Genomic DNA, 25,955 nt, shown 5'->3' with positions numbered 1-25,955 from the left:
TCAGACAACTGCAAGACAACTGACAACAGGCAGATGTGAGTTGTTTTGTGTTGTTCTGTGTGTGTTGTACAGTTGTACTTGAATGATAATAATTTACATGAAATTCAAGTATCTCTTAATTTATAGTTTTGTAAAAGTAAAGAGGTCAACCGGACGGACTTCATTGAAATATCATTTTAGCCATGGAGGTGGAGGATAAAGCATTTATATGTGAGTAATTTTACTACTGCCGTACTTAATACAAACAAAATATTAGTTACGTGCCTACAACCCATCCATATCAAACCCATTTATTATTTTAGGGACTGAAGAACTTAGTAGGAGGTTATTCAAATTACGCTTCGAACATGACTGCTTGTTTAAAAGGAAAAAACAACCCTGGAGGTGAGCATGTAAATACTATTTCTGAGGTAAATCAATCTAAATTATAACTGTTTTATTATTTATCATCAATTCATTTTACAGTGAATTTTACAAAATTCTTTTGGAGAATGGATTTCCGAGTGAAATGACTGTGAATCACGTTAGAAAGAAGTGGTCCTACACATATGATGTAAGTAAAATGTATGGGCCAGAGTCTGACACCCGCAAAATAAATTACAACTTACATTTGGTTGTTTTTGCCTTTGCCTTTAAAACACTGACTTATTAGCTTGAACACTAAACAAATATACTAACTATAACTTGTCATAATAAAGCCTATTCTAATTGGATGAAAAATTGGGCCAACTTCAACAGCTCTCTCGATTATGTTAAACTTAAATATCCATTAATAAATAATTCATGTCAACAAGTGATAATTTATCATGATAACACTTTTCCATTACATACATATGGTCACGTCTATATCCCTTGCGGGGTAGACAGAGCCAATAGTCTTGAAAAGACTGAATGGCCATGTTTAGCTTGGCTTAATGATAGAATTGAGATTCAAATAGTGACAGGTTGCTAGCCCATCGCCTAAAAAATAATACTAAGTTTGTAAGCCTATCCCTTAGTCGCTTTTTTCACTAAAGGAGCCAAATTTTATTTATTATTTCACTTTATTCAGAGAGATAGAATTATCTAAATTTTTGAGTTTGTTTTTCAGAGTTATATAATTGCAAAAAGAAGCAGAAATAAAAGATGGAAATACTATAAAATGTTTGATAAACACTATAGCAAATCAAAATCAATATATGACAAATATGCATCATGTGAGTAGTTGATCAACATCTTTATTTTAATGGGGTGTGCTCAATAAAGGAAAACAAAAAAGAGATGTATCTATTAAGTTTTAATATAAAAGAGCTAGTGTAAAAAAAAAAGCACTTTTTATTATAACTGATGCAAAAGATAAATGATAGAATTGTGTTGTTTTTAGCTCCATACCTAAATGCTAAGAGACTAAGTCTCCATTGTTTGTCATCAGGTTGTATCTCATAAACTTGATAGTTAGAAAGCTGAATTTTTCACAAATTATGTGTCGATGTTGCTGCTGCTGATTTATTTTTTCAGTTTGACTGTATACTTTGTAATAAACATCTGATGTATTTATTAGAAGTAACTACCTGTTAGAATAATATTAATTTTATTTAATACTTTATGTTGTAGGGGATGATGAATGGCGATTAAAGTTGATCACATGTGTAACAGAGACTAAAGAGCATAAACTCGATTTTCAAACAATGTGGAGGTAACACAAAAATGTATTTCTTTATACTTTTTTTCATGTTTCATTGTCTTACCTAAACTGAAAGACAGCAAAGGGATATGGCCAACATTTGTATTGTTTTTGGAAAATACCTGTCTGTCTATTACATTTTCACGTTTAAACCACAAAACCAATTTTATTTACATTTGGTACCTACAGAGATAGAGATGACCCAGAGGAAGAACTTTTTTTATTGTGAAAAAAGAAACCATACGGACGAATTCGCAGACAAAAGCTAGTAGAGAATAAACTAAATACCTAGGAACCTTCAAAAGTTCTGCAGTGCCTTAAATCTTATGTTACATACATACATACATACATAAAATCACGCCTCTTTCCCGGAGGGGTAGGCAGAGACTACCTCTTTCCACTTATTTTAAATCTTATGTTATCTCACTTAAAGTTCATTCCTTGAATGCTAACTATTTTTATTTCCTGGCTGTTGTTAATTTCAGAACAATTGAGACATCAATGAGAACCCAGGAACTGCCGAGCGACTGTTGTGTGCAAGACATGAAAGGTCTATGGCAGCATCTCAAGACTACTTTTAATGTAAGTTATTTGTCCGTGAATACTGTTTAGTTACTTACAGTTTCCTTATAACTGACATTATCATAGACAGAAAATGTTTTCTTTAAATTATCTTGTAAGATTTCTTGCTTTATGGTATTAATAAAATATAAAGTAGTCTCAAAAAGACTCAAAGTCCACTTTCAGCTGAATGGATCAATCATCCAGGCAAGAAGTATATGAAATTGTAATTTACAGAGTACATAGTTGTTAGGCTCTAAGAAAAACCTTAAAGTTTATAATCTCTTCCGTTGACTGACTTTTACAATTTAAGCAGGACAAAAAGCATCTCACAACCCACAGCATGGAAGCCAAATGAAAACGAAAAAAATTAAGAAAATATTTATTTTGAAAGTAATAAGTTCTAATATTTAAAAACACTTAGGATAACGTTGTAAATATATCACTAAAGAAAAAGTCTTTTACAGAGAAAACACAGAATTAAAGTGAAGAAAGGGAACACCGAATGGCCCCTCTACGACGCCATGTTGAGGTACTTCCAGAAACATGAACCTGAGAATTTGCTGAACATGGCAAACGAAAATTTATTGGTCCACCTCGTAGTCAAAAGCAAATACACCAAACGAAAAGGCGTGGTCAATGATGATGACACAGATATGGAGGGTGATGAGTTTCAATGTGAGTTAGTTTAACATTTTATTATAGCAACACTACTGGTAACCCTATACTATAACGCTGTAGTATTCATGTAACATATTTTTTTATTAATTTTAAATGATACGTACAAAATGTTGTAAATAAAGTTAATAAATATAGTAAATAAAGTAAAAGGTAAAATTATATAAACTTTTCATATTTGGATTTTTCTTATGGGAATACTGTTAATCTATTCTACAGTTACCATTTGTCAAGGTAAGTTAACTTCGTACAAGTAGTGTAACATATTCTTTATTTTTCAGGGTCCAAACACATTACAGAAACATTTATTCAAATTAGATTACAGAACGACTGGTTATTTCGGGAAAGAAAATGGGCTTGGAAGTGAGTACACAATAAAATAAATAATCAGTATGTTGGTTTAACGAAAAATATTGTTTGCATTAAGCCATATACATAGTAGTAAGCGGCCGATTAGTCTTTTGAAATCTGCCGGCTCTGTCTACCCCACAAGGGCTATTGATTTGATTACACGTATATTTAATAATATTTTTATTTATTTCTTCATAAAACTACAATTGCATGCAAACAATTTCACATACTTACCACTAGGCACTTATTTTACAACGAATTTTGTGAAGACTGGTGCATAGATATGTATTGTTTGCAGTGAGTTAGCAGCGATTATGCGAAATGAATACGGCTTCCCTAAAACTCTTACCAGCAGGGATTTATCTAGGAAGTGGGCTGCTACATATGCGGTAAGTTTTTATTACTTGTTCAAAGAAAGCTACACCGTCGATCGGTTAAGGTGGCCGGCTAAAATGCGCAAGTTATTCTTGTTCAAATCGTACCTCGGTCATGTACAGTCACCTGCAAAAGTGCATACATACCTAAAATCTTTGTTATCTTGACTTTAAGTTCATATTCGTTTGACAATTATGTATACACATTTGCAGGTAAGTATACAAATGACTCTTTTTCTGAGCTCTCCCCAGAGAGGTGAGGATGTGACCGGGACTAACGCCAGGAGGAGAGGAACAAATCAAAACCATTGGGAGTCAAGTTTCTGTGCAATTGAATGCACATAAGGCCTTTACAAATAGAGTTAAATTGATTAATATAAATGTACCTAACATTAGGACTTGTTACATTGGAAGTGAATATCGGCGGTTGGCGGCCGTGCTATTCATTTTCGTCGTTCCGGTTTGCGTGTGAAGTGTTTCATACAAAATCTTAAGATACAAGATACTCACATTCGCGCCGCCTCCAGTCTTTGTTTGTTTTTTGTATATTTAAGAGTAGTTTTTTTTTTATTTGGTACTGTTTGCACCCTGGTGTGACTTCTTTTGTAATCGGTATCCTATATCGTGTTATAATCGATTTGCTGTTTACAGGAGTATCAAAAGTCCAAGGCGACGAACAATAAATCATGGATATATTACAATCTGTTCGAGTTGTACTTTGGTGAAGCTAGTCTTAGTTTGAATCCGCTGGCCGGATGTAAGTATAACTACTACTATTGCCTAATTCCCTATTAATATAATAAATGCGAAAGTAATTACTGTCTGTATGTCTGTTACACTTTCATACCTAAATCACTAAACTGATTTTAATGAAATTTAGTACACATATAGAGTTGACCCTGAGGAAGAACATAGGCCACCTCGAAGTCGCGGGCAAAAGAAGTGTTCCTATTATATGCTCGTTTCGCAACATTCACAACTTTGGAACTTGTATATTCAAATTTATTCTATTGTTCAGACAAAAAAAGGACGAGAGTAAAGGAACGTTTATTCCAATTCATAACTTAAAATTATAAAAGGCCATCTTAAAACAGAGCATTTTCTAGTAATAAGTTTACTGTTTAAATGCTGAAGTGAAGTTTCCGCTGCTTCTTCTACAAATGCGCTTTGCAAGCGGTGTAAGATATAATAGGACTTAACTTTTTCTTGGCTTGTCTACTATGAAATTTTGCATAAATATAATTCATTCCGCTAAAAACTAAAGCTCCCGTGGCATTTGCGAAAATCCTGTATTATTTGTAGATGGCGCTAAAATCGCGCGTGTAGGTCTTAGTGTATCTACCGGCTTAATTTCAAATAGATGGCGCTCAAAGTGCGGGCGAGGCTGCGGGGAAAAAACTAGTTCCATTATAAATTGTATCGTTTAAATTTAGTAAATGTAGCTTTGTTTGCAGGGCAAGAGGAATGGATTTTTAATTTAATAAGGGCCAGGGCGGACGCGGAACATTTATTTAAATTATCTTTTACTAACCGAAATGAAGGGTGGAGGTGAGTGTCGTTATTTTAATTTTAAAGCAGATTATAAAAAGCACATAACCTAAGTGTTATAATAAATACTATTTAAGTACTTTATTTTATATTAAGATTTGAATCAACGTACATACATATGGTCACGTCTATATCCCTTGCCGAGCAGACAGTCTTGAAAAGACTAAAAGGCCACGTTCAGCTATGGAATATAGAATTGAGATTGATATATGATAATATAGAATTGAGAAAACCCAAGTTTCTAACCCTTTCTCTTAGTCGCTTTTTATGACATCCGTGGGTAAGATATGGAAATGTTCTATTCTAAAATGCCGGAAACCACACGGCACGACAGAAATCAATGTACAACATATATAAAGTCGTACTTAAATTATTATTCTTTATTACAGGGAAGTGGAAAAACGGTTGCGGGGTTTAGGGTTACCATTAGACCATAGTTTATTGGATCTAGACGAGATGTGGACACATTTATTGAAAACGTACAAGGTGAGCTGATACACAGTACAGCTTTTCGCAGTACGATGTTCTTCAATCTTCTCGTAATGACAAAAAAATCTAATTACGGCGATAGGCGTCTAAAGTAAATAAGAAAAAACATTCTGTCTCAGCATACATACATATGGTCACGTCTATATCCCTTGCGGGGTAGAGAGAGCCAACAGTCTTGAAAAGACTGAATGGCCACGTTCAGCTATTTGGCTTAATGATAGAATTGAGATTCAAATAGTGACAGGTTGCTAGCCCATCGCCTAAAAAAAAATCCCAATTTATAAGCCTATCCCTTTTGTTTCAGTGGAAGCATAAATTCGCAAATAAAGGCATACTGAACGAACATTGGCTTTACTACGACGCGATGTCCGAATATTTCACCAATGTCGAGAAACCCGTTAAGAGACAAAAGCGGGAACGCTGCTCGCGGGAATATGATCACCTCAATGATGGTGATGGCGGCTGTGGTGATGACTTGGAGGACGATATGAAGTTGTTTGATCTGAAACAGAGGTAAGTAGTTGCTTGTGGATAAAATTATTGGTCACAAGAAAGTAATAACGAAAAATATTTTTCCTCGTTTATCCTAACAAAAATATTCTGAATTTTTTTCAGGATATTTATTTTTGGGATAGGGTTCGCTAAGATGTTTGATTATTAAGTTAAAAATCTCAAAGCTTTTTATTTGGCCATTGACTTGCCTGTATCAACGTAATACATCTTTCCACTTGCCACGATCCGTGCATACTTCTTTCGCTTCATCCACCACATTCATAACTCTCTTCATGCAAGCTCGGCGGATTCGGGTACTCTTGACCTGACTCTTTGCCAGTACGTCAAGATCAAAAAACGTTCGTTAGACCTTCCCAATCAGACCTTTCCCTTCACACTCTCCTTGAAGAAGAGATAGGTATCCTTTCATAATGCACCCCTCAGGGAACTAAACACCATATTTCAAATTTGTAGAGCCAACGGTTTCAGCTGAGTTAATTCATTTAGTCTGAGTGTCCTTTTTATATAAAGTAAACTTTTTATAAAAGTAAAGAAGTATATATAATCCTTGTAGGTTGCAATTGAAGCCCAAACTGGAAGTTGAAAGTCAATGTCGGTCGTGCAACGCGGAGGAAGGCTGCGTCAACATCTTCGAGCGGGCGGGCGAGGGCGGGCTGGACCTGGCCGACAAGTTGAGGCTCATCGCCGGCATTGAGGTGCGTTCCTATCTATCTTCTATATATATAAAAATGAATTGCTGTTCGTTAGTCTCGCTAAAACTCGAGAACGGCTGAACGGATTTATCTTGGTCTTGAATTATTCGTGGAGGTCTAGGGAAGGTTTAAAAGGTGAGAAAAATTGGAATAAGTGCCGGGAAAATCCTCAAAACAGCATTTTTCTATTTCCCATACAAACGTTTTCTAACTAATACGTACAGCCAATTTGAGCTTTATTGCTAATGTATAAAGTTCACTGTTGTCTAAGCAATGTTGGTCTAATAGATCGGAACAAAAAACTGTCATATTACAAAAAATTTTGACAGAACGAAGTCTGTCGGGTCCGCTTGTTTGTTTGTTTATAAAACTGACCAGATTTTACCCACAGCTTCGCCCGCGCGATTTTAGCGCCACCTGTAAAAGAAAACTTAATGTATATGAATGTACCGTTTGTCCTTCTCCGTACATATTTTTACAAATCTTTACTATATTTTTACAAAATTTCATGCAGATCGGTTCAGTGGTTTAACTGTGAAGACATAACAAACAAAGTCACTTTTACATTAATAATATTAGTATGGATCAAAGGATCATGTTCAAATCGTAGACGTCCTGGCGAAATGTCGCGATGTGATGAAGTGAAAAAAGTGTACAGAGATTATGAAGCAAAATTAGTCTCGGAAAAGGACATAAACTTCAATAAAGTCGTCTTTTTTTAACAAACCTAGAGATAAAAATAATCCAAGATCACAGACGGTCAGATAACGACCAATTTCATCATAACTTGATCGGCGACTGAATCTAAGTTTCTGACATGAATTTCTTTGGACAACGTTTTTAAAATCATTCTTTCATAAGACATCTTGTTTATTCCACTTATATTTCTTTTTGTTCCAGGTGGATAAGGCCGATAATTTACCGTCACAGATTTGTTTAAATTGTTTCCGAGATTTGGACATCGCATACAAATTCAGAACGAAATGTCAAGAAATCGACAAAATATTTCGCAGTCACAATTCTCACCAAATAAAAGTTGAAATTTTTGATAAAAGTGAGAGCCAAGAGCGGGACAACAATAACACGACAGAGGTATTTGGCAAAGATGATTTAAACGGAATTGACCATTTCGACGATCTGCCGTCTCAACCGCCACAAAAGAAAAAGCCAGTTATCAAGAAAGAGAGAGTAAACAGAAAGAGAAAGAGGGACCCGAGAAAGCTGAGATACGACTATTGGAAAATTTGCGAAGTGTGCGGGAAGAATACACGGAATTTGATCAGTCACCTGGACACGCACTCCTCGGGCCGGTCTTATTCGTGCAACTTGTGTGACAAGACGTTTAAGTTCAAGAGCGGGCTGATGATACATAAAGCGATCCACGATCCTACGCCCAAGAAGACGTGTGAGGTTTGTGGGAAAACGTTCCACATATTGGCTCAGTACAAACGGCACTTCGTGTATCACATGAATGAGCGGAAATATGAATGCGAGACTTGCGGTAAAAGGTTCAACACGTTGGATATCCTGCGGGTACACGTGAGGATCCACACGGGGGAGAGGCCATTTAATTGTCCGGAGTGCGGGAAGGCGTTCCGGACTGCGGGCTGCGTCGGCAGGCATCGCCGGATCGTTCACAGGGGCGTTAAAGTGCAATAAATAAAGTTTATGGATTTGTTATACTTCTGTCTATTTATTATGGATCCCTTTTGACACTTTCTTGAAACAAGTACTCCTTAAGTATTATCTACGTATTCTGACAAAATAGTGTCAGTAGTTTATTAGTTTTAATAAGATATTTAAATGTCTAGAATTGAGGACCTCCTTTTCTAAAAAAAACCTTTGAAGATTGGTAGATAACACATGCATAACAACATTCTTTCAATGTCCATTACAATGCGCTAAGTTTCTTCGCGAGAATAATAGTCGCTTTTTGTCATTGGACTCTTATACCTTTTTACAAAGATAAACGAATATTACAAAAAAATAATGACGTTCTATAGGTATTAATATAATCGTCGTATCACAGAAATTTTAAGTATGTCTACATAATTGAAATGCTTAATTCGGTTTGGTAAGAACTTGTTTACCATATTCTTTGCCTGATATTTGTTTTGATTAGTAATAAATTACTATCAATATTGACTCTTAGTTTATTTACTTGTAATAAAAACGTACCTAGTATTAAAAAACAATTCGTAAGTACTTTATCAACTTTACGACCCTTGAACTTGTTATTGTTATTTTGTATTTGTAATAAGTAGTATCTACTGGTATAAAACCAACTTGTTAGTTTGTATTACCAAAACACGCACCAACACACAAACGAAAACAAATACATAACGAAGCTAAAAAGAATGACAGTTTCTGCTAAAAAGATAAGGGAAGCGTGGCGTTTATTCCGCTCTGCATCTTTGTTGACCGACTCAGTTTACTTAGCCGAAATCCTATGCCTTGATTGAGGAGCAATGTCCTTTCGGCCTTTAACTGAGATCATCAGCCGTGTTTTTCTCAAGAGCATAAAAGTCTGTTTCGGTGCGTCCGGTCGCCATAAACAACCATCATAGAGCCTGGTGCTTGAGCGGTTAATAACGTCCAAAAATAGTGCACTTTTAACCCTTCGGAATGTCGATTTACTACATCAATAAGTGATTATACCTCAAAACGTGCGCATTCGTTCACCCGTGCCTGCAGCCGGCGCCGGCGCAGACAAAGTTCATCGTCAGTTCATATATCCAGGAGCTGAGTTCAGTTAGCGATCGACAGCGCGTGTGGACGCAAGCATAGCGTCCACATAACAATTTCCGCGCGCCGCAAATTCAACAAAAAGAACATCAGTGATTCTTAGTTTAAATTAGATTTTAAAGGGCGCCATGGCTGGTGGACTGGTGAGCGCTATTCAATTTATTTAGTTTTAGCTCTTGTACTATATGATAGGTCTTGAAATTACGCGAGCGCTTTGGCATTTTTGACTTCAATCAATTAATTAGTGCATAATATGTGCTAATAGCATTAACCCTTTTTGCCCTTTTCAAATATTCTTCTCACTATGTAATGCAATCACAATAATATATGTACCTATATCTGTGAAAACTTAGCATAATATCACGTGTGAAGGATGTAGAAACATTTTGTCTGGGTTTATCGAGTTCGTACGGTAATTACTTTTAGGTCAAAAAGGAAGTTTGCAGAAATATTTTGGGATACGTTGGCACAAATTTGTGATTGATACGACCCAAATAATACTTAGTAAGTTAGTACTTATACTTGTAGGTATTGTATACCAAAATGAGCTTACGGTTAAGGCTTACGTTACAGTTAGGTACGGCTAAGGGTGCAACTGGGTACACGCATGAGGAGGTCTAAGTACATATATAAAAATACGTACCTACTTATAATACAGTATAGTTAAAGATAGTCATATAATTAAGTTCAAATGGTCTATTTAATTAAAAGTCAACTCTTATCTACAACTACTAAGAAACTGTGAGATTGTTTTCGTTGACTTGACGCAGTTGATATCATTAGATAGAATATGCAAAAACAGTTTTACTCTTTACGTCGTCAATGTGTTGTGTTGTATAAAATGTATGCAGCATCGTCTCTCCTATGAAAGTTTATTGCTTCGACGTGCCTATTGCATTTAGCGTAAGCTTTTCGCACCTTCGTATCACTTTAGCACTTATTGTGCATACAAGTGACAATAAGATCGTAAACGGCAAAGTAAATTGACCTCATGGCGAGGTACAATCTCTTTCTAAGTGTTGTTTATTAGTTTTAACATGGAATTACTTTAGTAAGTAGGTAGGTTATAAATTTTCTTCAAAAGGAAAATAACTTTAAAAATATATGCCTGAAGTTGTACGAACCTACATTTTGTATCAATTTAGGTACCTAAGACTGTTCATTCACGATACTGATCTACCTACTATCTTCTTTCAAAATTAAGCATTAATTGTTACTTAGGTATTATTAGAATAATTCTATATAAAATTTCAGTTTACCGACCAGTACCAACCTACCCAAAACTTATGTAATGTTCTTGCCAAATAAGTATACCTAGGTACCTATTCAGTTGAAAACGCATAATTTTTTTTTTTAGAAACCTATTTCGCTTACTGCGTAGGTACCTGCTTAACACTATTTATGAAATGTTTAATTCAGTATTTATCTACTAAAGCACTAAACCTGAGCGGAATATTCATTCGCTCGTTGGCAATTAGCTTGCTCCTAAACCTAGAAATTTGAATTTCTATGTACCTATACAGTATACACACAGCTTCGTCCATTTGTCTGTCAGAGACCTGACTTGCCTGGATTCCGGCCAAGGTCCAATCAGACAATCCTTTGGTTTCCTTTCCCTGGCATTGTGACGTCATTATGTATATGGTTAAAATTAGATTAATAAGTCATTCCACGAATCCTGTACGAGTAATTGTTAGTCTTTGTTTTATCTTGCCATATCATCATCGCCGTTGTTTAAAAAAATAAGCTTTATACTTATTTTTTACATTGCCGTCTGGATAGGTGTTTAACCCCCAAGTGTTCCAGCACTGCATTGCCACGCGGCCATGGTGATGACATCACTACCACCGATGCCCGATGATGTTCACCCTGTTTTATATGTTTTTAATGTGTACCCAAAGCGGTCTCGTTTTTTATTCATTGGGTTTGTACCTACCGGTTTAAGTATTTCCCCCCTGCTGGTGAATGCCTGATTCCTGCTATTAATGCATCTCACCCATGATTATGTTATGGCTCGTAAATAGGTAGACGCAAACGTCTACTTGTTTCTCGGCTGTTACTTGTATGATCAACATTTAATCTCTGTCAAAAAATTTTTTCATCTTCTTTCATCACTTATCCATACTTTTTTGCACAGAGGGCTGGAAATATCTATATTTTTGAGAACATCTACCATCTAGCCTTGGCTTCACACCATAATATGATAATAAGAATAGCACTATTAAATGTAGATGGAAATTGCACACTATTAAAAATGTCATTCCCGTCATGCGGAACAGACTTGGCCCATAAGCTTTTCGTTTCTCATTGTCATTTCATAATGTGTTGGTTTATCCTTAAACAAACTACTTATGTATAGATTTTCAAATTATAAGCTAGGTGGCTAGATGCCGTAATAATGAGGTGAGTGGAGGCATTCCTGTTCCGCGTTATTTTTACACGAAGCGACTCCGTGTGACCTCTGCAAAGTTTTCAAGCGATATTTTTCAAGTTGATAGAGAAATAGCGCCAACTTGGCGCTGTTAGTTCATTAACATAATGTCCATTTTTAATGTTGTCATTTACGCTACCTTCACGAACATAAATATGACTAATATTTATGTTAATGAAATCATGAAAAGTATAATAGTAAAATTGAAATTTGCAGACAGAGATTCCAACATTGGAAGTGCAACGCAGGATGGGTACCTAATCAATCGCAGTTTAGTTTATTTTAGGTTTGAAAAATTCATTATTATTTCTAAAATCTTGTATTGTTTGCGAAATCAATAAATTATTTAATTCACTAAGTGAACAAAATTATAAGCATTTCGTTTATGACTTTTGAGCATTAATAAAGCTTTCAGCTTTTAATATTAACTTATATAAAAATATTTATTTGCCACCCAGTTATTGTTTATGATACCTATAAACCTGACTGGTATTTTTGTTTTTAAAAATATTAGGTAATAACATCGGCGATACAATGATGTTTGATATAACATTACAACAACCGCATCAAATTCTAATTCATGTAGATAGGGGAATAGTATTTACGGCCACATATACGGGTGGGTGGTGGTCGAAGGGATCCCATCATAAATAGAGCTCTGTCCTGTTCAACAAAATGAAGCTTAGCACGACCTTGTAAGAATGGACGACAAACAATCATCATAATGCAATTGCGTGGACCTTATAAAATAAATATTTTTCATCATTCGAGTGCATTTATATTGATAGACGTGACGAAATTATTTAATGGTGTTTTTTTAGACTCCATTGTAATAGTTTAGAGTTGAATCGACGCAATCTTTCATTACCTACAACCGATTTTAGAATTATTTAAGTACTTAGGTACCTAAGTGTACTCATGTTTCTAAATTGCAATGCCGTTTTTCGGAGTTAAATCCGGTTTGAGAGATTTGTGTGCAACACCATAACTTAGATTCAAACTGGGTAAGGTTCTCAAGTAGGAGATAACCAAGACTAAAAGAGGACGGTAATGAGATAAACGATGAAGGTATGCAGCGAGTAATGGTACAATTGCAAGTTTTAAAAGTTACACTGGTTTCACAGTAGACATCGAATAATCAATAGTTCCGTTTGTAGTGGTGTCGTCTCATGGAGGACGCCCCGCGGCCGAGACCCTGGCGTCTCCGGGTTATCTCGCAATCCAATAAATTCCGATAACAACGATAAATAAGTTAATTGAAACAACCGAGCATGAAATGTTGTCATATCAATAAAAAAATAAATTTCCTCCATTTTATGATCACATCAAAATAGATCAACCATTTTATGTCTCATGGGATTGTTATAAGCAAAAGTTTCCTGGGGATATGCTCCCGTAGGAATACAATAGGTATCTCTAGTCTAGTTGCTTCTTCTAGTGTATCGTATAAGAAGCTTTCAAGAGAAAACTTAAGGAACTTAATTAATGTCACCTGTCAATGTTGGAAAAGCATAGTACGACTTTGACTCTTGTTTATTTGGCTTGCAATGCCGTAAGTAAAAAATTTAGTTTTACCTACCTGCCTGAATAAAAGTTATTATTTCTTTGGCAATTATACGTTATTTTAGATTAGGCCGTCGTCGTTATTAGATTTAAGATCCAAAGACAAAGGTTCCATACCTTTGTCTTTCCAATTCTGGAAATCTTGTTGTCAGTATATGCACTTAGAACCCACAAAGGTAAAATGTTAATGTGACATTATTCTAATGCTAACCTACTTCCATGTAAGTAATGGCGACATGTGCGGCAATACGATGTACTTGATTGTTTACTGATGCAATATCTTTGTCCCCAGAGACTGTGGTGGGTGGCAGCCCTTCTGCTGGTCTGCACTCCTCACACACTTTGCCGGAATGTCACGTAAGTACAACTTATAAATGACCTTATCAATTACTAGGTATTAAAAAGGGAGATGTTGGAGTATCCGTCCTAATCGTGGAATATACATGAAAAGATTGTGATATATATGAAAAGACTATGGATTTCCACTTACCGTAGCAAGTGGAAAGGATCGTAATCCCTACAGACCGTAAGAATCATAGCAAGTGGATATCCATAGTCTCTGCCTACCTGATATGTATGTATGAAGGTATGTTTGTTTGCAAATTCACGGTTTTTTGCTAACGAAAAGTTTACGTTAAAGCCGAGTGGACCTCCGGGATGGAAACGGTCCCTGCGACACGGCAACAGTGGTGACAGGTTGCTAATTTAATATGCCTCTCTAATTCGAGTCTCAATCTCAATTCCATTTCTTAGCTCTCCAACTAAAAGCAGGCTTCGAATCTTGTGACTCTGAATACACCGTAAGGAATAAAGACGTGATTAGCGTTTGTATCTGTGTCATCACTTAACAACTGAACTAGCTCCACAGGGTAATTTATAGCAACATAAATCAGAACCGCACTTTACCACGGATTTAAATGTTTGATCCACAAATAACTGAAGTGCATCTCGAGATGAAAGAGTTGTAATAAATCTACTTAAGTTATTAATCCATTTTAGAAGTGGGTACTGTTGGTACGGTTCTAGGTACCCAATCAAATTATCTGCAGTTTAAATTCAGTTCATTCGGTTTTAGTATTTCAGTCATTATTCTGATACACCACTGTCACTAACACCACACATAGGCTGGAAGCCATCTAAAATAATTAGGGAAATCGAATGCCACCAGCGGTATGGAGGCTGCGCCCTGCCCTCGTTACTTTATCGTTTATCATAAACAACAATTACTAGTATTAGGTACACAAAAAATATGCCTAAAATATATAATTATTTGTAATTATTATGATTGAAAATAATATAATTATAAAAAGTTATCGTTTCTTCTAAAGATCTATAAATGCCAATCGTTCATTAGACATTACATAGAGGTCAAATAAAGCGGACCTCTGCCTCCTCTGTAATTTATGCTCCGTAAGCTTACCACATCGTAACCGATCATAAAATGTGCAACTTAAAACTAACTATTTCGATTAATAAATACTTAATACTTCATTCGTCCATACAGATTTATAAAAATGATTATTTGTTATCATGCACTAAGACCATGCATGCTCGATAGTAAGTAAATAGTAACTAACGTCATTGAATCTAACATAAAAAGTTCGTTCAACCAAATCTTGGTCATCGATCTTTTTAATCAACGTAATAGGTCAAGTCGATTTTTATCGCTTAAATATTAACGCGATCTGCTAATTTTAAAATGTTACTACTTCTACCCTACCCTACCTATCCGGCATCGGCCTTTCTTAAATAAGTATTTTACCTTAATTTATTTTTATTTCCTTGGTGTTTTACGGAGTGACCGACTTAAAATATACAGTTAACTTGAAAATTTGCATGTAAGCGATTTAGCACGTGAGAAGTGTAGAGCAAAAAGGGAGGATATGCGTAATGGAAATAATTAAATAATAAAAATATGTCATTATATGCGAGCGGAGCTGCGACGACAGGTGTTAATCTTATATCTTGAGTATTTATACTCGTATAAACAGCACTTGCAGGCATTGCGTAGTCTCAAATCTGGAGCTTTGGACTAATAATAAAGCGCACTTTCGGTGTATTTCCTAGAACTTTCAGCATTCAGTTTCATTTGCGGAAAATAGTTCAACAATAATTATAACACGGAAATAAATTTGAATGCACAAAAGCCGGAAACGATGACTCCCTGCGCAGGAGATTGCTGCGCATAATGTAGAACTAGATTGTTAGGGTCGTACATACTTTTATTCAAAGACTTCTAAGCTGTTAACCTCCACACCGGCGACAGAGCTCAGAACCACTGCTAGCTACTTAGTAACCTATTATGACAGTTCTTTAAATAAACGACTAAATTTCCAGCCACGAAGATATACGGGATGCCATGTTGTCCCTGGTGCACATGTTTCGGACGTCAGAAGACAAGTTAGAACGGCACGAGTACCGGGAGAAAGGCCTGGGTGACCAGCTAAAGAGGATGCTGTCCGGGTTGGACAAGAAACACAGGGCGTTAGAGCCGCTCAAGGGAATGATCTCAAGGCTGGATGAGAGATTGTCCAATGTCGAGACTATATTATTGCAGGTCTGTATCAAATTAGGTTGGTATGGTAGGTTCCAAACAAGGCTTTGGCCACCAACTGATATGGATGCAAGAAGCACGGGAAACGTGACTCGCTCAAGGGAATATTCTTAGATAGGTATTCTAGATTACTTCAAGCTGGCTGGGATCCATAAACCATATATTGGAACCGTGAAGTCCCGACTATTGCACTGCCAGAACGCTAACAGTTTTATTATGGAGACATCTGTGTTTTTATTCATAACAATGGAATAATAACGCTAAGTTCAAAAACAGTAAAAAGTAAAATCGAACATGTCTTTATAAAAAATATATTTCTAGAAGGAGGAACGAGAAAAGTCGACACAGAAAAGCACAAATGACGCATTGGACGCCATTCAGAAGTCCTTACAAACTCTGACTACCACCTTTACGAAGAGCCTGAGGCCTTCTTCTGACGACAACCTGACCACGAATGAGGACAGACTGGATGCGACCGATGCTAAGCTGGACGCGGTCAAGGCAGAGATTGAGAAGCTAAAAAACAGCCTCAGTAAGGTAAGGGAATTTGTTTCTATAAGTAATGAGAAAGAAACTCAAAACTAGCTTTTTGCTTAGGCTTCGAAAAAAGTCGCGATACAAAATATTTCGCTTCCCCCACGAAAAACATCAATATATTTTTGAATTAGGTATATATTACCTAAATAAAGTAATGTTATAATAGCGCTTTCTTCCTCATTTACAATGTTTTACCCACAGCGGTTAGAGACCTGCGTCCGCATTAACAAAGTGATCATAAGCTATAAATATCTATTTATGACCGTCTGTTTACAGGAGGCACTACACGCAATGTGCCTTGAAGTTTCCTCATCAGATATTAACCCGTTGGGGAAGCACATCACCGAGGCTGAGAAGCTTCTAAATAAGTATGAGCTGAAGTTGAACGAATACAACGTCAACGCGAGCAAGGTTCCCACAGACTTTGTGCCTCTTAGCGAAGTGGCATTGGCTGATGACGCGTGGCACAGCAAGATGAGTGAAGGTAGTAACATCGTAGAGCATAATTGAGGTTATTTTACAAACATTTTAGGCATTTTTATAGTTATATGGAATATCCACGATTTACTCTCTCTTTTTCTACAAAACTGGCGCCCAACGTGGGGCGTTTAATTTTTAATGTCAAAACTGTTACCTGTAATTAAGCTTGCTGAGGAGCAGTATACATCTGTACATATATCAAAAAAAATAATAAATACTTACCTACATGACCCAAAATAGTGTTCGAGATTGTGTACATTTTTTTTTTCAATAACATTTTTTGCTTTGTTGACAGTAATGGAAAGACAAGAGAAGGAAATAATAAAGATAAAACAATTGCTCAGTGACGCGGAAGGATTCTGGAAAGATTTGCCTCGACTGGAGGATCTCAGGACTAGCGCCAACCAAACCTTGGAGGCTATTGAGAAGGTCAAGGAACAGGTTAAAGAAAGCGAAGAAAAAGGTGAATACTTACCACTTTTTACTCCTCACAAGGCATTTCCGCTTGATTTATCAACTTCAATAGATAGTTTAATGTAATTAAATTTGGTATTTTCTTGGATTCCTAGCTGACACCCACGTCTTTGTGATTGTTAATGCACAACGCTGTTGATTCTACCTTGTGATACCTACAGAAAGCAGATATCTTTCTATCTTTTAGAGCGATCTGCAAAAAAAGTTAGTAGTCCTGTTCTACCTGAAACCACTCAACCTAGTTATTTTAAATCCAAATATTTTTTGACGTAAATCATCTTTCATCTCATACTATCAGCTTTTAGAGGAAACACCAGAGATTGAGAATATCATGAAAATTGCTTCATCAAAAATTTCTATATCTCCCTTTTCCACAGCTATAAGCAAAATAACGACGAAACTCCGCGAAATGTCTGACCGGTTGGCGGCCACCAACCAGGACATCCAGGCCAGCCTCACGCAGGGCAACACCATGACTGAGCGCGCCTACAACGACATCTCGCGGAGCTACGACACCTTGAGGACTGAGGTTACTATTCTGCTTTTCTTTTTTACAATGTCAGTCTAAAAAGATAGGTAACATTTGTTTCAAATGTGATTCTTTTTGTTGGTGGAGCTAAGTGGAGTAAAGTATAGAGCTTAAAGCTTATAGACATTTGTTACAGGTATCTTTTTACGATAAAGACATAGCCAACAGTCATAGAAACAATGGAAGAAACTATTTGCGCCAAGTTACTATAAGGTGTTATCTACAGGTCCAAACACTGACGAAGAGCGAGCACGTGATGCTGACGACTGCCGACAACGTTCTGTCTACCAAGAAGCTGGTGGAGTACGGCATCCAGCAGATCCTGATGGACGTTGGGGAGAGAATTAGGGCCCATTCCAACCATTTGAATAAAACCATTAACGAAAGGTACAACGAGAGAAAGTATATTTTTGATTCCATGATTATTTTTTTGGAGAAAAATTTAAATAAGTCGCCACCCACTGGTTTTCGATTTAATCCAGACTAGTATTGAGTTAATGAAAAGTTGAAGAAGATAAGTCACATTTTATTAGCTACTAATACTGTGACCCCGACAAAAATGTGATAGCTTTTTTAGATTTCTAAGGCTCCAAGCTCGCTTTGTTAAGTTATTCTTTTGTTCCACAGGTTTGAAACAATGGGCAGTTCAATACTTGAGAACCAGTTGACAACCCGCACAAACCTGAGCGACAAGATCGAGTCAGAGATGGCGCCAGTATGGCGACAAATCGGCATAATGTACAAGCAACTAACAGCCAACAAAGAATCTCTAGATAAGCTTACGGTATATACCTACGTTGTTCATGTTTCAAACTGATTATTTGAGGAACATTAATTTATCTGAGAAAAAATCAGGTCAAGAGAAATCTTGGCTTTTGTGCAGACAGCTACGGACCTCAAAAATTTTAGGCAGTAAGCAGTTTAAGGATTTTGCCCTGCAGGGGAAACAAAAAAGCTACTGGTTGCTTTAGTATCTATAGCGATTATGTCTACTGTTTGCTAGACACATAGAAAGATCTGTATATTAACATAAAAGTTCAAATACAAGTACTGAACACTACAAATATTATTTTCAGGAACAAACTGTTTTATACGTTAATGGCAGCGCATCAACAATGGAAAACATCGATAACAAGGTAAGCGAAACCAGTCCTTAAGATAAGGCAATAAGAGTCATGTATGAATTCAATTAAAATAATTGTTTCCTAGTTGTGATAGTCATGTTTTGTTTCCAGGTGGGATTGATAAAGAGTCGTATGTCTGAAGTGGACGATAATTTGAATTATTTGTTGGGCCGGCTTTCTCTGGTTACTCAGGAGTTCGGGCAGATCAAGACTGGGCTTGGTGAAGCATTGGAGAAGGCCAAAGCTGGGCTTGGCACGGTACAGGCTAAACTTGAAGGTAAACTATGATCTTAACAGCTTGTAATAAATTATGAATTTTATACTTTCTGATAACTTTAATATGAAAATCATTGTTACAGATAAAGGACCTGGACCACATAATATCACAAGCGAAGAAAATAAAGTCTAATATGTTAAACTAATACCAAAACTAACTTAGAATAAGTTTACCAACTAGATTCTAGATGTAAGCTGACTGAAAATTAGGACAATAATAGTAAAATAAAACTCGTAACATTAACTTTTGCAAATATTTAATCTCTTTCATAATTGTGGATCTATATATTTATATTGTACATGTTATGTATATGATACAATTAAACTTTTATTGTGACAGATATCCCGGCGTCACGAAGTGAGCGTAAAACCAACAATATACATCTGACGAGGTTCTAAGAAAGTGAATAATAAACTGTACAATCATATCTTGATATAGTAATTATTGATCTTAAATAATATACACACAAATTATTTGTCTCCCATTTTTGGTTATTTTATTAATCCTGATTACAACCTCTTTTTCCTATGTGCAATTAATATTATAATAACAAATGATGTACCAATAATGATTTTAAATACATAAATAAGTAGATTAAAAATTCGTGCCTTAAAGTGAATTTGTTACGCTTATTACTGTAAATATATTAAAAAATGTGAAACACTCAATGCATCATACAAAGGAGAAGAAATAAACAACATAGCTTATTATAACATTGGCTATTTGTGTCTTTGGTACATGTACTTACAGTTTACACGTAATAATATTGAATACAGCTTAAATGATCGTACACAGATTTACACAAGTACTATTTATTGTAAGTCACTTTTATGACAGGAGAGGCATCCCCGGGATGAACAGACGCTTCCACTTACAGGTAACACTAGACACATTCGTTGTTATTGTAACAGCCTAAAATGGGACCTCTAAAAGCTTAATATATTGGTTCAACAAACATAACAATATTCCAATATAGAGAACTAAAGGAATGCAATTAACATCAGGCGAATCAGTAGCCCTTCGTCTTTTATTAAAACTTATGTATTTAATAGGACATTTCCAGCTGCATTATTTTCTTACATGCATTATTATAATCAAAAAAAAAAGGTCGATTCCTCAATAAAGTATTGTAAAATATAACAAGAGGCAGACGATCCATGGCAGTGGCATACCTAACATCCATACACAAATAGCACTTGAACATTTTTATACATATGAATCACTGTATGTACATCAGTAAATGTACAATATGTTAATGCAAAAAATATTTACAAATCCTTAATTATTTTTTAAAAAGCACTTAAAAGCCATCCCTTACCCAACTCCCCCAATTCTATCCAAAAAAAACGTGTAAATATATAAGTTAAGTTACTAATTAAAAAATTTTGGGAAATAAAAATGAGGTGTAAGTTACTAAGAAAATTTAAGTATAAGCGATAAAAAAAAATCTTGAAAGAATATTAAGCTTACCGAAAAAATAAATGTTCAATAATCAAAACTTGGCATGTGAATAGTAAAGGGTGACAACTAATATTCATGATTCAATAAAAGCATAAAATTTAAATGCAGTTAAGATATTTTTGAACAATACTTACATCTAAACGACCGAGGTAATAACCGAAACGGAAAGATTTACAAAATGGCCGAGTATGAAATTACATCAAGCTCCCTAAGTGAAATAATCTAAGGTTGTCCATGAGACAAAACTTTTTATGTCTGTGACATCTACACTTTTTACAATGCGGTATCAAAATGAGGCGAGTGCGTGGAGGCCGGCCCTGCGGCTACTCTTAGCACATCACCTTAACGCAAACCGTATCCTACTATTTATAATTCATTAACTCCTAACTAATTGTCAAGTGTAAAATTGTGCCACACAAGCAATCTCGATGGGACATCTAAAGCCAAACGCAAATTAACCGTGTCTGCAGCGCACACGAAACTGAATCTATTTATTCGTACTTACAAATGGAATGCTTATGGAATACATTTAATTCTCCTGTAGAAATCAAGGTTATAACCCTGTAAATCAGTAATGTATGGCTACTCTTCAATTCATATAAAACGACACACTACTATTTACCATCAGTTTATATTATGTGGTTTTACTGGCATTGGGTTCAATTTGCAACACCTTATCGCAATAATTTCATTACACATTATCTAAGTTATATAGATGTGGCCGGATATAAAGGTGATGTTACATACCCTACTACCGCGCACAAATACCAAATACATTATCCGACAGTTATACTAAACTTGATCTTATGTGATGGAACTTACATAGGAAGACATACAACTATACACATACACTTTTAATAACCATTGGCAAAATAAAGATTCAATAGTTCATTACACGATACAGTGAGTCAAACAGACAAGTATACGATAATCGTTATGTAGTTTAACGTTACGAAAATAAGTATACTTTTCTATGTGGTTCACAGTACGAACCAGTAGACAAATGATAACGTTATTGTTTTACGCAGAAATATCTTCATCTCGTATGCTCTAGTACGTAATTATTTAGAGAGAGAGAGAACAGTGGCTGTCATTGTAAAATTTAAAATGGTTTTGAAAACAAATGAGGAAACTACAAGAGGTGTATTTATCACAAGTGAGGAAGTATTCGGTGTTAGAAGGTAAGAAAACTAAACAAAGGCCGACGCGACTTTACTTCGGAATCCAAGTCTGCAAAGTAATTCATGACCACCCCATTATTCCGAGGCACTTACATGATCTTAAGAGTAATGATATACAACTACTTCCTAGTGGTACCAAATGTTAGCTCATTGTCTGCCCGTGAAGGACCCATTGATACAACGGGTGTGACACATTTAAAGCTATGGACATGTTTCACGTTCTAATCGTTAATAAAGTCTAACCTAACACGGAGAGAGAAGGGAGCTATCGTACACGTACAAAGTACTTAAATATAAACTACAGCTCTTAAAACTTACATGAACTGACTGTTAACCAGTGTGATTACATACAATTTTATGCAAAATTGGTGTAATAAAATGGGTGTCCGACCTTTGAAAACATCTAATGTGCTGTCATGTTGAAAAAAATAGTGTCGCCTGGTGAACTTAGAAACAATTTTGTGCAGTAGTGTGAAAAGTCTCAATCATTCCAAATCATTACTCCTTATCCCGTATCCATATTTGTCTTATTTTACGAATATTAATGGTAAAAGTAGGTGCCACATCAACTCTTTCAACAACCGAACCTACGAAGCAATGTCACACCGTCACGCGTGATCTATGTACATATCGACAAGTCGCAATAACAAAACAACATTAACTTTAATGTATGTATACTTTAAAATCGTCGCACATAATATTTATGTACAAATTCAACGGGTTCAGAGTTAAATCTGACCGAACATAACATCAATAGGGTTTCATGCTTCGCATGGCGCTTCAATTGAAATCAATTCGGAAGCTAAACAAAAGAGTTAACTTTCAATTCCTATAATTGCTATATTACAAGTAGGATATCGGAGCGTCGCTGCGCCCGCGCAAGATTAAAATTCAATAAGTAACGTCCGAACCGCCACGCGAAGCAGTACAAAATTTAATCTTATGTACATATTGTCGCTCGAAGATAAGAGTAAGAACTAACAGCTAGGTCAGGTGCGGACATATAAAAGGTGGTCGGGCGGAGTTTACCTCCTGGTGCTCTTTGAGGAGGGGCGCGAGTGCGAGTGCGTGTGGGGGGTCGCGCCCCCCCCCCCGCTCCTAACTCGAGCACGACGCCGCCGACACCGGCGACAGCGGCGAGTCGCGCGGGCAGCCCGACAGCGTCACCACCACCTGCCGACACAGGCATCATCATGACATTGTTCCGTTGTGTCCTCAACTGCCTGACCACATGGTTTAGGCAGTTTTGCAGAAGAACCTGACCCGCATTGGATCATCCAGTATTAATAACTTTCAGGTTTCTCTTAATTCAAGATTTATCGGATAGATTTCAGTTTCATAAAGGTTGCAGTAAGATTTGAACCTGTACCATGTGTAACATGCTTTTATATTCAGTCAACCTAACTGCTCTGCCACCATGTCTTCAATCGGAAACACCAGTCCCAGTGGTGGTGTAATTAGTAATGTCATCGAATTACTTAAATTAGCCAAGAGCCGAACCTAAACCTGAAGACTCTTGATATATCTTCACTTACAAAAACAAAAATATACTCACTTTCCGACTGCCAGCGTGATTTCGATGCTCACAGAGCCATACCCCTTGCCAAGTGCCAAGGTTTAGCTTTCCATCTGTGATAGGGATTGTCAAGGAGGAGCCCAGGAAACAGGCCTTTACATGTGCAGGCTGTATGAAGAAAAGAATATATACAGTTAACCAAGCAATCAGAAATTATAACTCTATCAAGATGTATGTTCGACCTTATTAAGATGAATGCTAATAATTTATACATCTACAATATGATTAAATCGTATCTAAAATATAAGCATAAAACAATGACATTTGTTTTAAAAGAAGTCTATGGATAGGTAGGAAGGAAGGATTTGGTAAGTAGTAATATATAAGAGAATTTTAAAATTCTCATTTATAGTAGATCAAATCACCAGATGTTCCATTATAAAACTACTTGTATACACACATCTAATGTATCTGGGATTTATTTTACCTGTGTAAGGCATAAGGCATACACCCTTTTTTTCTCTTGTAGGGCTAATGGCTTTTTTCATATTATGGGGATCTAGGACACATTCTCTACATAAAAAGTATATAATTGGCAAAGAAACTATGCCCTGTGGTTCCCGGCACTAATACAAAAAAGAATAGGACAACTTCATCTCTTTCCCATGGATGTCGTAAAAGACGACTAAGGGATAGGCTTAGAAACTTGGGATTCTTTTTTAGGAGACTGTTAGCAGCCTGTCACTATTTGAATCTCAATTCTATCATTAAGCCAAATAGCTGAACGTGGCCATTCAGTCTTTTCAAGACTGTTGGCTCTGTATACCCCGCAAGGGATATAGATGTGACCATATGTATGTATGTATGTCAACTATTTCAATGGGCAAGCAGCTGAATGTAAAAATGATTTCAATAGTCAATCTTTTACTTTTTGTGTATAGATTATCAATTATGATGGGAGAGAATAAGAAAATGTTAAAACTTTCTCTTTAGTCCAATGCAAACTTAGAATAGTAAGCCTTTAAATATTGTAGGTACTTTATGAGTATGTTTATGGCAGTGTTGATGATTATATCAGTTATCTGTCTGCTGACATTATCCACAAAAACAAAACATTGCAAAACCACACCTTAGAATTTAGAAAAAAAACACATCAACAGGGATAAAAATATAGAAAACAACTTCAAACTTATCAGCAACCTTGCTTGACACACATGTTGTTTACACATTATTTTGTTGATTATGTTTAAAAAAGTATGATTACATTTGTTTCAAAATGACAATTGTCCTTGCTGAATATAATACCATCATTATACTTCATATTTAAAAACAATTGAATAATATTTATTAGGACTCCATTTATTTACTAAAAACAATAAATTGACTGGGTGATAGTGTGAAAGCTCACCATGTCATCGGGACCTTCACACGAGTGGCGGTAGGGTAAGCCCTCTGGCACTATTTTGTTGAGCATCATCTCCATATCATCTCGGACGTCGGGGTCCCAACTCTCGTTTAGCGCAAGGCTTGCCGATGTATGCAATACTGAAAACAACATGCAACATTACTCAGATCAGCTGTCCACCATGCTTACCCCGCGCGATCAATCATCAATTCCAATCAGGATATCCAACCATTATCCTTTCACACCAACATAGTAATCACAAAATCGCGCGAGAATAAATGTAGGACAAATATGACAAGTGGGAGGGGGTGCATCATCGGCGGCAAGAACGCGATGTTGACGGCTGACTGCTACTCACTCTGGATATGGCAGAGACCGACCGCGAACTGCGACAGTTCAGGCACCTGCTTGAGGATCTCTTCCGTGACCAGGTGCACCCCTCGATGCTGTGGCCTCAAGTTCAGCTTCCTTTGAAACCACGCGGATCCAATCTGAATTCCTCGGTTCGAGGCCATGTTTAATTTTTAAAAACGCTACAGAGTGACCGCAAGAACACAAACGATCTTACACAACATCACTTAGAACAATTTTTACACGAATTAATCCACAATTATCATAAAAGATTCATCTTTGATCTTTAATTGTAATAAATATATCGGAGGTTATAGGACAGATTCGACACCCTATTTTCTGCGGGAAAATGAAACGGACATAAAACGAAAGAGAACAACGATAACAGTGTTGCAATAGTAATAAACTTACGCACCTAACTTATGTTATGATATGAAATTAAACCAAAAAAATATCAG

At 36.2% G+C, this 25,955-nt stretch overlaps 2 protein-coding genes across 2 annotated transcripts; one reads left to right on the top strand and one right to left on the bottom strand.

The window, feature by feature from the left end:
- Window positions 1-55: 55 nt before the first annotated feature.
- LOC106134226 (uncharacterized) lies at window positions 56-20,491 on the top strand. The gene is made up of 26 exons (XM_060948989.1): window positions 56-210; window positions 303-384; window positions 466-553; window positions 1,091-1,196; window positions 1,594-1,675; window positions 2,149-2,245; window positions 2,692-2,902; window positions 3,184-3,265; window positions 3,552-3,642; window positions 4,279-4,384; window positions 5,082-5,175; window positions 5,565-5,661; window positions 5,969-6,177; window positions 6,731-6,872; window positions 7,770-8,525; window positions 13,901-13,965; window positions 15,946-16,165; window positions 16,484-16,699; window positions 16,976-17,183; window positions 17,475-17,642; window positions 18,031-18,182; window positions 18,409-18,569; window positions 18,810-18,966; window positions 19,259-19,318; window positions 19,418-19,583; window positions 19,666-20,491. The coding sequence occupies exons 1-26, from the start codon at window positions 183-185 to the stop codon at window positions 19,713-19,715; spliced, it is 3,894 nt and encodes a 1,297-aa protein (XP_060804972.1). The 5' UTR covers window positions 56-182; the 3' UTR covers window positions 19,716-20,491.
- On the bottom strand, window positions 19,823-25,875 carry LOC106134307 (UPF0047 protein YjbQ). The gene is made up of 4 exons (XM_060948751.1): window positions 25,505-25,875; window positions 25,150-25,286; window positions 23,781-23,909; window positions 19,823-23,398 (listed from the first exon to the last, which is right to left on the bottom strand). Exons 1-4 carry the CDS (start codon window positions 25,659-25,661, stop codon window positions 23,324-23,326), a joined length of 498 nt encoding a protein of 165 aa, XP_060804734.1. The 5' UTR covers window positions 25,662-25,875; the 3' UTR covers window positions 19,823-23,323.
- Window positions 25,876-25,955: the final 80 nt, after the last annotated feature.

This window comes from Amyelois transitella, chromosome 17, assembly GCF_032362555.1.
Source record: "Amyelois transitella isolate CPQ chromosome 17, ilAmyTran1.1, whole genome shotgun sequence".
Lineage (NCBI taxonomy): Eukaryota > Metazoa > Arthropoda > Insecta > Lepidoptera > Pyralidae > Amyelois > Amyelois transitella.
This window is presented reverse-complemented; position numbering and strand designations above follow the sequence as displayed.